This window comes from Chlamydotis macqueenii, chromosome 12 (genome assembly GCF_036417535.1).
Source record: "Chlamydotis macqueenii isolate bChlMac1 chromosome 12, bChlMac1.mat, whole genome shotgun sequence".
NCBI classification, from domain to species: Eukaryota; Metazoa; Chordata; class Aves; order Otidiformes; family Otididae; genus Chlamydotis; species Chlamydotis macqueenii.
In genome coordinates, this window is record NC_141567.1 from 8,559,141 (window position 1) to 8,575,101 (window position 15,961).

Here is a 15,961-nt window from a genome sequence, read left to right on the forward strand (position 1 = left end):
TGCCTGCACCGCAGCGCCTGCCAGGAGCCGTCCTCTGCCCAGCCCAAGGAGGTGAGCGGTGGCAGGGAAGGGGAGAGGAATGATTTTGTGCATCTCTTTTCACACTCGGCAATGGCTATTGCCTGTATGGTCACCAATGCCTTCCACCTCCTCCTGCGGAGCAGGCGGCATGGGGAAGGACTCGGCCACCAGCAGCCCCTTGGGGAAGGAGGAATCCCCTTCACTCCCTCCCTCTCACTCTGTTTTTGGAGCTTCAGAGATGATCCCAGATTTGGTTTTTTGCTCCCCGAGGGGCACCCTGGGTGGGACCATGGGTTTCAGGGTGAGCGAGGCTGCACAGGGTCAGGGTAGCTCTGACCCAGGAGCACGTGTTTAGGGCACGTGTTTAGGGCTGGCTGAGCTTTTGGTTGAAAGGGAGCCATAAAAATGTCATCTCCCTCTTCCCCGCCTCAAACCAGCAGCTGACAGCTTTGCCGTGGCCCCGCTGGAGAGATTTCTCACTGAAACGCCGCTCGCGCGGGACAATTCTAGCAGGAACCTGTTGCCCAAGGCTCAAACTGGGGAGGAAAACCCACATTCCTGGTGGGATGGAGGAGGCTGTGATCTGTAGCTGGGCTTTCCGGGTGGAGGCGAGAGGATGCTTTCCCTGACGGCTGCTTCCTGAGGAACCGGCTCACGGGCAGCTGGCAGCCAAGTCAGCAGGCAGCAGGGTGCCGCAGCCGCAGCGTGCCGGCCCTCCTGGCCTTCCTGCTGCCCCAGCAACCCAGTCATGTCCGGGAAGAGCATCCCAGGGACAAGGATGAGTTGTGAGGGGCTGTGCACAGCGTGGAGGGTGCCCTGGCCCTCACCAACCCCCCAGTCCTGGGGCTCAGCAGGAGGAAGGAAACGCTGCGGAGCTGGGAAGGGGCTCAGCATCCGTCAGCAGGGCTCATCTGGGGGGTGGCAACAGGCAGGGGGAAGCAGCTGCTGGGTGCTGAGGATGTGTCCCCTACTCTGACAGGCAGTGTCTGCTCCTGTCACCCTCTTCACGGAGCCTCTGCCGTGCCTCCGGCTCAGGGCTGTCGTGGCCGAACTCGGAGCAAGCTGCTCTTATCTCTGCCTCAGCTTCCCGGCGATAAGGGCGGCATGTCTGGAGGTGAACAGGGCTGACTGTCCCCCCTCCTCAGCTCTGGCTGCGACTGCAGTTTGTCACCGTGCGGCTACAGCTGCAATGAATTCAGCCTGGTCTCTGGCAGCGGCCCCCTAGCCCCTCCGGTGCCCAGGGCCAGGCAGGAGCCCACCTCCTGTGGGCAGGGGCCGAGGAGGCAATGCACAGCCGAGCAGGGCACTGCCAGCAGTGGGAAGATGTACGGAGGTTGTCCAGAGCTGCAGGGACGGAGGGCTGCACCGGGATGCAGGCAACCCTGGACCATCCGCGTCAACCTCAGGGGTCCCTCCTCAGTGTGGCAGAAGCCTGGAGAGGAGCAAAGTTCCCCTGTCCTGTTCACCCCAGTGCTGTACCAGGGACCCCACTCTTGATGCAGGGGGATCGCGGTCCAGCACCATTCATCCCCCTACCCTGTCCATGGGGGCTCTTGCCAGGAGCATCCCCATGGGCAGCCCTGGCAAAACCCACAGCTCCTGCCCACCCCAGGGGTGTGCTGGGGTGCAAGAGCCAGTTTCACTCCAAGCTGGGGGATTTGCTCCAGGATCAAAGCCAAAGGAGGAGATGTAGGGCGTGGGGTACCGATAGTGGCTTCTCCCTTCCAAGTCCCATCCCGCTGCATTTGGCCAGCTGCGAGCAGACTCCAGCAGCTGAAACGGGGCAGAGGCAGCAGGGAAGATGCGCAAAGCCCTGGTACCCTGTTTTTTGGGCAGGGACAGGAGATAGGAAGGTCAGTGAAGGCAGGAGGCGGGGGTCTCAGAGGGGATCCTGGGGGCTCGCTGGACCTGCCAGCCTTTGAGAAGTGGCTCCTGGGGAGGCACAGAGCAGCCAAGGCAACAGCCCCAAAGTTTCAGCTGGTTTTAATACTGTCAGAGACACCCCACAGCGGGGCTGCCGCTGCCCCCACCCTCCCAACTGGGCTCCATCGGCATTTGCCAAAGTAAATCTGCCGCCGGCCTGGCCCCAAGGCCACTTCACATCCCAGCACACGGGGAAGCATCGCCGCCAGCGCCGCTGCCCAGACACCCTGCCCGCACTCCCACTTGCCGGTGCCAGGTCTCGCTCGTCTCCTACCGCTAATCCCAAGGGCTTGAGCATTGCAAGAGGCTCCCCTCCACCCCACAGAAAGGGAAAAAACCAGGCTACAAAAAGGGCCACGGCACAGCTCTCTGCCTACTGCATCTGGGTGGTCTAACCACCACCATTCCCAGCTTTTCTCTGCACCCTTGCAGCTACAAACCATCTCTCTCCCTGGTCACGGCTTGGCTGTGGGGACAAGGGACCTCCAGACACCCCAAACTGCAGTAACATGGGGGTGGCGGCAATGCTGAGACTTGGAGGACGCTGGAGCTGCCAGCCTGGGATGGGGAATGGGCAGCGCCTGCCAAAAAGCCAGCCGTGGCACCGGCCGGGAGCGCCCAGCAGGTAGAGACACCAGCAACAGGGACCCGGTGCCTCTTGATAGAAGCCGTCTCATCACTCCCCTCGCACTATGCAGCGCTGACACCGCAGGCAAGGAGGCCCAGGGCATGGCAAAATGGGCAGGGGATGACTGCCGAGTGGGTTCTTCAGAGCCCCCGTTTGCAGCCGTGAAGGGAGCAGGAGGGACGTCGGAGGCTGTGAGCCCAGGGCGCCTGCCCTCCGAAACTGCTAAGCTCTGAGCCCCAGTGCAGGCAGGGGACTGCCGCTGGCTGCAGCCTCTCTGCTGGAAGCAGAAGCAAAAAGGAGAAAATTTGTCTCCAGGCTTAGCTGGGAGGATGCAGCCAAGCCCTGGTTGCAGGACAGGGTCCCCCAGCAAAGCCCCATTTGCAGGATGGGGTCGCCCAAGGAAGCCCCAGTTGCAAGAGAGGGTCCCCCAGCCAAGCCCTAATTGTAGAAGGGGGTCTCACCCCTGGCTAGCGGGGTGAAAGGGCAGGAGCCCTCCCCGCATCCCATCTGCAAGGGCCCCATAAAGTGCATTGCTGCGGCCCCAGCGCCAACGCGGGGCAGGGGAGCCCTCCCGGCCGCCTCCTGAGTTTGGGGCCATGGAGAGGGGAGTGTGAGGTCAGAGCAGGAGGGGGCAGGGGCAGGCAGGGTGTGGGCCGGGCGGCGGGGAACAGCAGCCCCGTCCTTCCTCCCCTGGGCGCCTACTCATCGCAGCCCAGCAGCTCCACGCGCAGGGTGATGCGATTGTGCCAGGCCACGGGCAGGATGCGGACAAAGCGGGCGTAGAAGGGCACGTCGAACACGTTCTTCTTGTGCGAGTAGTTGTCGCTGTTACCGTGGAAGATCTAGAGGGGAAAAGGTAGGCGTCAGCACCACCGGGACCTCCTGGCCACCATCCCATCCCTCCCCACAGCGGCATCCCCAACGCCCGGGAGGTCGCTGCCCACCTCGCCCTGCCCCACACACCTTTGTGCTGTTTGTGGGGCCGTCCCGGTAGAGGGTCCAGGACGTGCCGTTGTCGCTGTAGGCCACCTTGTAGGCTGCCACGTATTGGATATGCCCAAAGTCACGGGCTCCTTGCGTGATGATGCCTGTCACCTTCTTCTGGTCCCGGAGGTCGATCTGCCATGGAGACAAGGCTTGTGAAGGCTCCGCGCAAGAGCGCTGCTCCCACCCCAGAGCATCCTTGCTGGCCCTCGAGGGGAAAGAATGGAGAAAACACCACTCGACCCCTGCCCCAACGCCAGAGTGACTAACAAAACACTACTGTGAAATATTTGACCCTTTAACACTCGTAGCATCCCTCGAAGCAACCCAAAGTGGGACGCAAACCCCACCATGTCAGCTCCCTTCCCCACCGCTGCCACCTCGTCATTTTTCGCTGAAAAGGTCAGTGTGGGAATGACAGCAAAAAATCTCAATTCAAAAAAAAAGAAAGGATTCCCGGAGGAAATGCATTTCCACTGGAAAGTGATTCTGGCTGAGAAAATATGCGTTCAGCGCGGTCTGACATTTGGGTTGTAAGTGAGATGGTTTCTATTCTCTCTACTCTGCCACACTGCGCTACTGCTACTGGCACGCTGCAGGGTAACCCAGCAAATGAGCTGGAAATCTCCTTAATTTAGCTCCTGTTTTATGCCCGTCGAGGGCAGTACAAGCTATCCATACACACGTATATATGGGTTTGTATATACAAGTACACATGTAAATCTATGTACATGTACACAAACAGGCAGCCTGCAGTGTGACAGCCCAACTCAGCGTGTCATCCCAACCCCATCCGCAGTCATCTTGATAAGCTGTTTTACTTAGGGCCACGAAGCAGCTGCTTTTAATCATTTCCCAAATAAATAGCGGGACAAATATCTAAACTGCTTTGTCCCATTATGTCATGAAATCATGTGAAAAGTATAAAAACAGGGGAGGAAAGGAAACTGAGAAGGAAATTTCAAAACTATTTGTTCCCATTCCAGACTGGGAAGAGAAAAGCAAACCTGATTTTTTCCTGCAAAACAGAAACATGGTGTTCCGGGCAGCCAGAGGGTCGTGGGACGGTCACCTCAGGCTGGGATGGTGCTTCCCAAGGGGGTGATGCAGAGCTGGGGTGCTGCAGGCTCAGAGCACCCCGCAAGAAGGTCTGCGGAGACGGCATCACCCTGTCCCCGCCCCTACAGGCGCTGGTTTTTCTGAGCCAGCCCTCCAGCATCGCTGTTAAAACCGGTGGCTGCAGCCCCATCCCGACCTGTCCTTGTGATCCCAGATCTGGGAGAGCACCGCCGGGCTGCGTGGTCCACGGCAAAGCTCCGGCTGCACCATCCCGGGGGCTCAGCCCGGCCTCTCCCACCGTGCCCATCCTGCTTCCAGCCGCCCTGGCACAGGAGGTGGCCCCAAGCACGGGAGGTGGCCCCGGGCACAGCTGGAGGAGCTGGGGAGGAGAAATCGGGTTGCAGAGGGAGGGCACCGAGACCCACCTGCAGCCATTCGGACTGGCCGTTGTGCAGAGCCGTCCAGGCGTTGGTTTTGCCTGTCTTGTCCAGGCGAGCGTAATGGGGGTGCCAGGTAAAGGCGTCGATGCCCCAGGTCTTGAAGACACTGGAGGCTGTGATCTGCTGGTCGGAGATCAGGCGGGATTTCATGCCCAGAGGCTCCGAGCAACCTGCCGTGTTGAAATACACTGTAACACAATGGTTTATACAGGCGGTGAAAAGGAAAAGAGTCCACGGCACCGTCACGAGCAAAACCCCGCAGCTCTGGCAGACGCCATCCCCAAGTTCCCGCGTTCCCGTTGCCCGCAGCGGCAGGCGCGGCCAGGCAGGGAAAGGCTCAGCGGAGGTGCAGGGTTGCAGCTCGCTTGCCTTTCCCTGGGATTTTCAGCTCCCAGTTATTCCCTGGTTCACAGTGCCTCCTGCTGCAGGGACGCACAGCCCGGCCCCGGAATACCAAAGGCTTCAGCAGGAGGCAGAAGAGGATGTTTTCACGAGCGAAGAGAGCAACGCAAAGACATCACCAGCTGAAAGCACGGTTGGCATCACACCCACGCAGCAGCACAAAAGCACCCAAGTCCCCACGAGCCCCAGCTCCCTCCCCAGCACGAGGGTCCCACTTGGCTGCGAGGGATGTGCCGCAGGGCAGGAATGCAGGAGGCACAGGGAAAGGGCTCAGGCTAATCATTCCTTATGTTTCCCAGAGGACTTTGATCCTGCAGTGCTTTTCAAGCTCTCCGGCAGGAAAAGCAGCCACGGGTTCACAACTCGGATGGGGAGGGGGCACAATAAAAAAAAAATCCCAGCTTGGGAAGGTGTTAGCAGCGTGAGAACGCAGCTCGAGCCCGGCTGAGCTGGTGGGATTAACGGCTTGTGTTCCCCAAAAGCACCTGTGGGTGTTTCCAGGCATCACGTAGCCGGCATGGTTAAAAACAAGCGCTGACAAATCCCCTGCCCCGGGGGATCAGAACCGGTATGAGGGGCGATACCCTGCCCCGCGTCACCTCCAGCCCTGCGGTCCCTGGGGAGGGGAGAGCCACCGACATTTACCATTCATCTCGCAGCCGATGAGTTCAAAGCGCAGCGTGCAGGCGCGGCGGCACATCACGGGGTAGATGCGGATGAACTGGGCCGTGATGGGAGGGTTGAACATGTTGGTCTGCATGGTGCCGTAGTCCACGTTCCCCTGGAAAATCTGCAACAGCGAGCAGGGCTGAGCACCCCGCCTCTCCCGCAGCCTCATGAATGAAATCCCTTGCCCAGCATGAAATCCCTTGCCCAGAGGACAGACCTCGGCACCAGCGGCAAGAGCAGGGGAAACCGGGCTCTGCTTTTGTGCCCTGGAGCAGCGCGTGACCTTGCAGCAGCCCCAACACTCTTCGACAAAGCTTTGCCACATTCCCTGCTCCGTCCTTGCCCCACAGAGGCACACATGCAGCAAGACCTGCTCCCTCCCGCTACGGCGATGCTCCTCAAACCGCGACAGGCAGGGAGGTGAATCGCTTCTTTCTTTTTAACACAATAAACAGAGCCAGGTCATGTTTTCATGCATTTTTCCACTGCAGCAGAAACAAGAGAAACTTTTTTTTTTTAAAGCAAGGCAGACACTCCCAGCCATTCCCCGGATGCTCAAAAAACAACCAGGAGACACTTGCCATAAAGAACTGGGAGTGGAGAGCACTGTGATCAATGAGTATTCCTGCTCTGAGAGTGAGACCTGCTGTCAGCTCATGCGTGGTGCAGACGCAGCACCGAGCTGCGTAAGCCATTCACTGGCACTTCCAGACCATTCCCAGTTCCCACAGTGTGTCAGCGATAAAGATTTTATCTGAATGACCTAAATAACTCAGTGCTGCTTCTTTGGTTATGCTTATTATGGGCAATTAAACAGAGCCAGAGAGCGCTGCCCGGCACTGGAACCGCCTGTGCTGTCTTGCTGCTAGGACGGTTCCCAACACAGCTTTGACCCAGGTCAAAAGCGCTTTCCCAAACACGGGGACAGTTTGGGATGGAGCTCACAGCCACCCCAGTGCCTGCAGCACCACAGGGCGGGGGGAGCCAGCACAGTCCCCGCGCGGAGCATCGCAGCCCACCTTGTCTGCATCCTGCTTCTCATCCTTGCAGAAGGTGAACTCCCGCCCGTCCAGGCTGTAGGCGACTTTGTAGGCGCGGACGTACTCCGGCTGGCCCACACGGCGGGCGCCTTGCGTGATGATCCCGCTCAGCCGCATCTTCCGCAGCAGGTTGGCCTGGGAAGGGGAGAAGAGCCATCAGCAGGGCGCAGCACAGATGGGGTACACAGCCTCTGTGCCCACCAGCGCCGCCAAGCCTGGATGGGGGGTGGGTTTATGCTCAGCATCAGGATGAGGAGAGGGGCTGCCCAAGGTGCTGTGACTTCCTCAGGGCGAAAGCCCTCCATCCCTACAGGGTGGGTAGAAAAGGGGGGATTGCCAGCCCAAGTCCCCATCTTCCCCCCTAGGGACCTTGCCCTCTCCAGGCATGTCACGGTATGCCCCTGGGTGGCACCTCGCTGCAGCAACTCAGCCCAGCATTTGCACCAGGAGCAGAGAAATCCCATGAGAGCAGCCTGGCAAGACCAGTGATGGCTACCAGCACTGCCTGCTACACCAGTGCTCCCAATCCTGCCACGGGTACCTGGATCCAGGGGCTCTTGTCGTAGTTGCTGGAGGTCCAGGCGTTGACGATGCCATGGTTGTTAAGACGGGCGAGCTCTGGCCCCCAGCGCTGGAGGCCGAGGAAGCCGTAGTGGACAGAGGATGCTGAGAGCTGGGCGTCAGAGATGGCTCCTCCTTCCATGCCCAGGAGAACGGCACACCCTGGGGGCAGTGGGGACATCAGCATCAAATAGAGACAGGAGCAAAACCAGGGGGTCATTTGCCTCTTGTCCGGGGACAGGGCAGGAGACAGAGACCAGCCCTAGGACCTGACTGCCCCCACGGTGTCCCCCGCTCCTCAGCTTTCAGCCAAAACCGCACCATCCATCAGCCCTTCTCACAGCTCAGAGGCTGGGAAGGGGGGAAAGGGTGGCTCCAGGTTCCTCCCCCAGAGAGGAGACAGGACCTTCCCGGGGATGCTCCCTCCATCAGGACCAGGCCTGCTGGCATCAAGGGCACCCGCGGCTGCCCTCCAGATCCCCTAAACCAGCTGGTGAGATCTCTCCTGGGCACGCTGGCAATGGGGAACAGAGCAGTGGGGAACAAGGAGGGAAAGGGAATTCTGTACAGTTCGTGCCAGGGACTTACGGACATGACAAGTCTTCCCCAAGAATGGAGAAGGACACTTGCAGGTGTAGTCACCGTCCAGGTCCAGGCAGGTCCCTCCATTTTTGCAAGGCTGGGAGTAGCACTCGTTCTTGTCTAGGAGACAGAGAGGAGGGGCTCAGAAGGTGACCCCAGAGCCAGTCCCGGGGAGGAGACCCCTCATTCAGTGCAGCAGGAAGAGGGGGAGGCATCCCCTGAGCACGGGCCATGGCAGGGTCCCTGCTGATACGGTGGCACAGGTTGAAGCTCTGACCCAAGGAGCTGCCTAAGCCGTGTCCCTGCTGACCACAGCCACACAGGTTCATCCAGACACGCAGCCACGGCAAGGCTGGGGGCCTGTGTTGAGTAGGCTGAGCGTCAAGACACCCCTTGTCCCGTTACTGGAGGCACCATGTCCCCCCAGAGATGCAGAGCAAGGCTCAGACGCAGCCTTGTCCCCACACCACGGTCCATCCCTCCAGATCCAAACCAGCCCATGGTCCCTGACAGAGCCTAGTGCCCAACACGATCACAGCTGCAAACAGCTGGTTTTCCCCCCCGTGCTGCCACGGGGGTCCCCAAGCCCTTAGTGGCAGAGCAGCCCCCTCCACCCCTCCCCACCCCACTGTACTCACTGTTCTGGCAGTGCACCCCATCGTACCCCACAGGGCACTTGCAGATATAGTCGGTGAAGACATCCCCCCGGTTCGGGACCAGCTGGCACTCGCCGTTGTTGTGACAAGGATTGGGGTGGCAGGGCCCTGGGCAAGGGGAAAGGAGGGTAAAATGGCTTTCACATGGGCACAGGTGGAGAACAAGAGCATCCAGTGGGCTGCTGCTCCCCAAAGACATCTCATTCCCCCCAGGTGATGGAGGTCACTACATCCCTGCTTGGATCTCTGCTCTGTGTGCCCAGCAGCAGGGTCGGACCCCAGGGCTGGACCGCAGGGCCATGACAAAGGCATGCTGCCACGCTGCAGGGTTCCTGGGGCTCTCGTGATGGGGTCAGCACCTCACCTTTCTCCGTCTCATTGCAGTCAATCCCAACGTAGCCCTCAGGGCAGATGCAGAAGAAGGGGGTCTCATTAATCCCAGTCAGGCAGGTGCCCCCATTCTGACAGTGGTTTACGTCGCAGAAGTCACCTAGAAGCAAAGCCATATGTCACTGCAAGCCATCCCTATGGCAGGCATCTGCCACAGCCCTGCAGATGCACGTGGAGGCATCCCAGCTCGACAGCAGGAATTGTTCCACTGAGAATGCCACAGAGAGGGGAACACTCAGCTGGGGCCAGCGGGACTGGCTGCCACATCCTGCACGGGACCACTGGCGTTCAAGAGCGATGGCTGACACCAGGAGCATGAGAGAATGGCCAGGACCTGCCCTGCCCTGGCACATTAAAAAAGGCGTTTAAGGGAGCCGGCACGTCAAACTGAAGCCAGGGGAAAACCGGGTCTTTGGTGCATCAAGTGTTCCTGCTGCTCAGCTGGAAAGCGGGCACGGCCAGGCTCACTCAGGCATGAGCTAGACAGGATTATTCAAGGGAGCGGGTTGGGTTTTGCTAACAAAAAGTTAGTACTCATAAGATAAAAAAAAAAAAAAAATTGTAGGGAGAGCCCGCATGCCTCGGCTCCCAGATGCTGGAGACATGTGAGGAAGGAGCACAGTCCATCTCTGCACGACGCCGGCCAGAACGCTGTTCACTCCAAGCAGCTCCCAGCAGGCAGCCCCAGCCCACAGACAGGTCCCACCGGGAAACTGGTGCAGCTGCACCATCTTCCCTGCCCGTTCATCCACCTCCAGCATCTCCCTTGGTACTGGGTTTACACGGCGAGGTGGGGGACAGGGGCTGTAAGGGTGGCTTCTGCGAGAAGACACCAGGAGTTGCCCCCAGGCTCAGGACAGCCAGTCCCAGATGACTCCAAAAGAGACCCACTGCTGCCCAAAGCTGAGCCCGTCAACGGCACTAGTGTTGCCTCTGTGATAATATATGCAAGAGAAGGTAAAAAAAGGACACTGCGCAGCAGCTGTGGGCTAGGAGTGAGAAAAACGTGAGATAAACAGCCCTGCAGATACCCTGGGAGGAGAATAAGGAGGGGAGGAAATGGTCCAGGCGCCGGAGTAGGGATTCCCCTGCAGCCCGTGGTGAACATCATGGTGAAGAAGGCTGGCTCCCTGCAGCCTGTGGAGGACCACACTGGAGCAGAGATCCACCTGCAGCCCGCAGAGGACTCCACGTTGGAGCAATCTGTTCCTGATGGACTGCACCCCATCGAAAGGAGCCATGCTGGAACAGTCGATGAAGAACTGCAGCCCATGGGAAGGACCCATGTTGGAGCTTTTTCATCTTCTTTTCTCTTCCCTGTCCTGCTGAGGAGGGGGAGTGAGAGAGTGGCTGGGTGGGCGCCTGAGAGCCAGCTGAGGTCAACCCACCACATCCATCAACCTTCTGCTCCCCATTGCAGTGCTGAATCAGATTGCAAGAGCCAGGCTGAAAATCCTCCCACCCTCAATTTATTCTGCCCCAAGAGCTGCAAGACGCAATACTCCCCATAAACCTACACAAGATTCCCACAGATCTGGCTGAAAGACTCCATAACTCCTCACCATGAGGTGGGGCAGCACATCCCTTGATGCCAGGCTCTTCTTCCCCACGCTGCAGGAGACAGAGCAAGGGCTGAGTTCAGGTGGAGACCCAGGAATAACCCCCCACTTCCTGCATGTCCTGGAGAAGGTGGAGGTTAATGAACTGTGGGCTCGCTGCCCGGACCACACCAAACAGCACGGCTCTCATTAGCCTAAGCTACTACTCAGAGAGCTCCTACTCATTAGTCTTTTAATAGCAGGGCTCCTTTGAATTAATCCTACTCTTCCTGACAGTCCACATCTGTAGGGTACACACTTGTGGCAGACAGGCCAGCGTTACATGAAGGTTTCCAAAAAGATGCTGTAGCTCCCTTAGCCCAGCCTCAGGAGGCAAAAAAAAACTCGGGCATCAGTTCAAGTCGCTGCCTGCGCTGCCCAGCCTGTTCTGCATGACCTCATGCTCCATCAATGCGCTGCCATGAGCTGCAGCACGGGAGGAGAGAGCTCGTGCTGATACGCGGGGATGCCTTTGCCCCACGCCTCTCCACAGGTCTCGGGTGCATCCAGCCGCCCCATCCCAAGGATCTCTCGTGGCAGCCGGCCAAGGCCTTGCAGACAGAGCTACTTCTGTTCAGCAGCAGAAGCCGGCCGCTCCCCCAGGCACTGAGCGCCAACGAACGTGTGCTCCCCGGCATCCGCGCTGCCTCCGATGCAGGAGTTTCTGGGGTGGGACACAGCAGCAAAGGAGCAAGGGCTCCTCCCAGGCTTCAGACAGGAGGGGCCCCAGTTTTATACTTTAATTATCCCAAGTAATTGTACTCCCTTTTATCTGCTCCCAAGAATAATCCCTTAGGTGGTGGGTCTCACCAGCCAGCCCCCTGCCTAGCAGCAAGGCACGTGGGTCACATTTTCCGCTGTGGCAAGTACTTTTGGATGCTCCTATTCCTCAGCTGTTTTAGGCCTGGTTTCGGAGCGGTTCAGCATCTCCATCCTCCCCACACACATTTTTCTCCGGTCAGGGACAGAGCTGTCACAGGCTGGACAATCAGGAACCAAGGCAACAAAGATCAGCCACCGCATTTGGAAATGTTTGCTTATATGAACCCACAGGCTGGCTGGAAGGCAAAAATAACATCCTCCAAAAATTGGGACAGCTCATCCCAGCGGGGTTGGGGGAGGTCAGGTCAAGCCTGTCTCGCGAGGGCAAAATGGGCACCTCTGCCCAGGGAGAGCGAGCACAAACAGGGCCTTCCTCCCAGCACACCTTCCTGCTGCCCTTTGTTCCCTGGCCCGGAGCCTGCACTGGGGCTTTGCTCCCCTTTTTCCTGGTCTCACCCATCCCTTTCAGAGTCACCCACCCCAGGCATGACCCACAGGGTGATGATAGAGTTGCTTCTCCCCGGGGTTCCCCCAGCCAGGCCAGCCAGGCACGCTGTGCCAGGCGGTCCCAGCAAAGCTGTTTACATCGCAGGCAGGGTTATCTAAGTCTGAAAGCACGGGACAGCCCGGCTCAGCTATTCCCAGCTCAGGAGCAAGGACATGGCTGTGGACCTGAGCTCCTCTGCCCCATCCTGCCCAGGCCCTCCACTCCTGCAGCCCTGGCGGGGCTGCACACCCTCTCACTCACCACTCCTGCACCCCACGTACGGCAGCCTGGACCCTCCCACTCTGCACCCCAGATCCTCTCACCTTGCACCCCGGCCCCCCTGCACACTGAACAACTCTGCACCCTGGATTCCCAGCATTCTGGATTCCTTGCACCCCGGATCCCCAGCATCCCGGGCTCCCTGGCACCCTGAATCCCTTGCACTCTGGATCCCCAGCATCCCGGGCTCCCTGGCACCCTGAATCCCTTGCACTTTGGATCCCCAGCATCCCGGGCTCCCTGGCACCCTGAATCCCTTGTACTCTGGATTTCCAGCATCCCCTGGCACCCTGGTTCCCCTGCCCCCCGATCCCCTGCACCTCAGATCCCCTGCATCGCGGCTCTCAGGCTTCCCAGCACCCCGGGCTCCCTACCACATTGGATCCCCAGCATCCCGGGCTTCCTGGCATCCTGGATCCCCTGTACCCGGGATTCCCTGCATTATGGAGTCCCTGTACTCCGGGCACCTCTGCAGCCAGGGCTCCCTGGTACCCTGGATCCCCTGCCCCTCTGATCCCCTGCCCCTTGGACTCCCCTGCACCCCGGATCCCCTGCATCGCAGCTCCCTAGATCCCCAGCATCCCGGGCTCCCTTGCACCCCGGACCAATCTGCACCCCGGGCTCTCCTGCACCCCAGATCCCCTGCACCCCGGGTCCCCTGCACCCCGGCACTCACCGGCCACGGCCAGCAGCAGCGAAAGCCCCAGCCCCAGGAAGAGCAGCGCTCGCCACGGTCTCGCCGCCTCCATGCTGCCTCCCGTCCCGTCCCGCACCGCACCGCTCCGCTCCGCTCCGCCGCGGGGCTCGGGGCGGGCAGTGACTCAGCCCGGCCCGGCGCGGCCCCACGTGCTCCGCCGCCCGCCCCCGGGGCGGGGACCGATCCCGCCGCGCCGCGCAGGGGGTGACCCGCGGGCCCCTCCCCAGGGAGAGGAGGAGGTGGCGGGGTGCGGGAAGAATGCGGGGGGTGCCCCAGCCACCCTAGTGTCAGGGTTGGTAAACTGGCCTCGTTAGCCAAAGGTGCTTAATTAGCGGCCTGGAAGACAGAGCCACCGCGGTGCATCGGGTTCGGGGGCTCCGCTGGGTCGTCCCACGCCAGATCTCGGCTCTCGAGTGGCCGCTGAGCCCCTCCCGAGCCTGGCAGTGGCCACGGGCCCCGGCCCCGGCTGGCAGGCAGAGGGGTGCGGAGCTGGACCGGGGGCTGCCAGAGTTTGGCGGGAGGTTTCGCAGCGGAAACCCTCACTTTTCTCTCCGTCGGTGGGGGGAAAAATTGGAGGGGGCTTCCCCTCCGCAGGGACAGGGCGTGCGTGAGCACCCAGTGCCACCCTTGGCACCCAGCCTGCCAGCGGGCATGGGGTTTTCCTAAACTCCTCCTAACCAGCATCAAGGAAAACAGCTTGCAGCCAGGTCGGATGCGCACAGGAAAGGGGTTTGGGGGTGGGGGGCCGGCAGCTCTGTGCCCAAAGCACCACACCACAGGTCTGTCGGTTCAGCCACAAACCAGCTCCCCTTTGAGTTGTGCCTGGCCCACAAGGGTTGGAAAAGCCCAGCTGTGCTCTCCGGAGGAGCTGGTGCCACGCAAAGAGCTCTGCCCTGGAAGGCAGAAACCACCAGGCAAAAGCACATCCAGGCTAAAACCATATTCAGCAGCAAACGCTTCGGAAGAGGGTACAGAGAACAGCATGGTGCGGGAATGCTGGATTGTTTGCCCTCACAATGGAAATCCACTCCAAGCCCTTCTCTGAAACATGAAGCAGATTTTATCTCTTCTTGCAAAACCCTCCATTTCAGCATTAACCAACCCACCTCAGACACTCCAGCTGCTCATATTTACATGTTGACTCTGCTGGAGTGTTGCTACATTTCTGGCTTTGGCAAGGCAGCCACCTCAGCCGGCAGCGAGCCGGGCAGCCCAGCCGCGCGCCATGCATTTTGACCAGTCTTTCCACTCCATTTCCCATCTCCAGCATCCAGCTACTGAGGTCAACCAGTGCCTGTGAGAGCATCCCAGACTGGGAGTGACACCCTGGGGATGGGCCCACCAGCAGGGCCAGCTGTCCCAGCGTGCCGACAATTTGCATGGCTGTTGGCAGCATTGCCGGAGCATCAGGGCATGAGGAATGCAGGGAGCAGGCCATGTATTCCCGCTCAGACCCATCACCCTTGCTGCTGGTATTTCTTTCGATTAATAGTAACATGAAGGAAACTCCAGGCAGAGTTTAACTCCAGTGCAGGAAGAAACAGCAGCTGGAAAGGAAAGAGCGGACAAGACACAGTACTTGCTTTCGAATAACCCTTCAACCTCAGGGTAATTACTGCTGTGGTGTTCAGAGGAAAACAAGGTCAGGAGGAGGAGAGTGCAGGGCAAGATTCCCAGGGCTGTGCACAAGCAACGAGGACAAGGGTGTTTGTTCTGCCTCCTGAGGGTCTACTGCCTGGATTGGGCTCGGAGAGAACGCAAGACCCACAGGGAGCTGAGGAGAAATCATCAGCCTCTCTAAAAACAGAAAGCAAAATGTTTTCCTTCTGTCCCCAGGGGCACAAATGCCGATGTTCCAAGGAACGTGCATGGGAAAGGATATTAAAAAACAAGTGGAGGCCAGGCGGAGCGATGCTCTCCATAGGGAATGGCGTTTCCTGGAGGCACCAGTGGCTCTTTGAATGGAGACCTGCAATGGATCCCAGTGAGAAACTGGGACTGGGAAGAGCCTGCTCTGTTCCAGCTGGAAGAGGGAAGCTCTGGCTATGGGAGACAGAGAAGAGAGAGGAGCAACCTGTCAAGGACACGGAAGCAGCGAGGAATGGAGTCAGCCCTCACAGCGAACACCACACCCCAGGTTCATATAGCCGCCAAGTTTTCGCAAGGGATGGCTCTACTTGAAAGAGTTGGGTAGGTCGAAGGTCAGGCATAATTTCACTCCCTTCTGTAGGGACTACTTAGGCCTTGTTATAGCAGGATTTACCACTGGGTTTGGTTTCTTCTGCATGGAGATCTGCCAGGCTTTGCTGTGCTGTAACCCTTTCTGAGCTGTGCAGATAGCTGATATCCTGGTTCCCGTAGCTGGGTTGATAAAAGAGGAAAATAGATGGTATGGCTGAGTGTTTCTCTGATGCAATCCTCTTTATTTCCAGGCTTATACAAAGATGTTTTCCCATGAGCAAGGGAGGTGAACAATACACAGCCTGCCCCTTGCTCAAGCATAAATCCCCATCCCCATAAATCTGGCCAGGGTGTGCCTCACCGCCGACGAGTTTGCAGTGATGGCTCGGATATCACCAAGGTTTCGTGTTCCTTCTCTCCACTCCCTCTCAGACACTCACCTCTGACCCATGGGACCTCTCCCCCCACACCATCAGGTAGCAATGACACCCCACCACCACCACCAAAGTCCCGCTCAGCCCTTGCATGGATCTTTTTTTGGG

At 59.2% G+C, this 15,961-nt stretch overlaps 1 protein-coding gene across 2 annotated transcripts; it reads right to left on the minus strand.

The window, feature by feature from the left end:
- Positions 1–1,988: 1,988 nt before the first annotated feature.
- MFGE8 (milk fat globule EGF and factor V/VIII domain containing) lies at positions 1,989–13,366 on the minus strand. 2 transcript variants are annotated; one of them, XM_086757545.1, is made up of 10 exons: positions 13,218–13,366; positions 9,330–9,455; positions 8,948–9,073; positions 8,316–8,429; positions 7,708–7,889; positions 7,146–7,301; positions 6,103–6,247; positions 5,041–5,225; positions 3,536–3,691; positions 1,989–3,414 (listed from the first exon to the last, which is right to left on the minus strand). In XM_086757545.1, the coding sequence occupies exons 1-10, from the start codon at positions 13,288–13,290 to the stop codon at positions 3,271–3,273; spliced, it is 1,407 nt and encodes a 468-aa protein (XP_086613671.1). In that variant the 5' UTR covers positions 13,291–13,366; the 3' UTR covers positions 1,989–3,270. The 2 variants fall into 2 exon arrangements, with proteins under 2 accessions (XP_086613671.1, XP_086613670.1); XM_086757544.1 differs by having other exon boundaries at positions 5,041–5,243.
- Positions 13,367–15,961: the final 2,595 nt, after the last annotated feature.

Bases quoted from the DNA above. Each gene is read 5' to 3' on its own strand.
- MFGE8 (XM_086757544.1), bottom strand. From the start codon at position 13,290: ATGGAGGCGGCGAGACCGTGGCGAGCGCTGCTCTTCCTGGGGCTGGGG. The intron at 9,456-13,217 runs GTGAGTGCCGGG...CTTTGCTTCTAG, and splicing joins GCTGCTGCTGGCCGTGGCCG to GTGACTTCTGCGACGTAAAC. The intron at 5,244-6,102 runs GTAAATGTCGGT...ATTGTGTTACAG, and splicing joins CATCGGCTGCGAGATGAATG to TGTATTTCAACACGGCAGGT.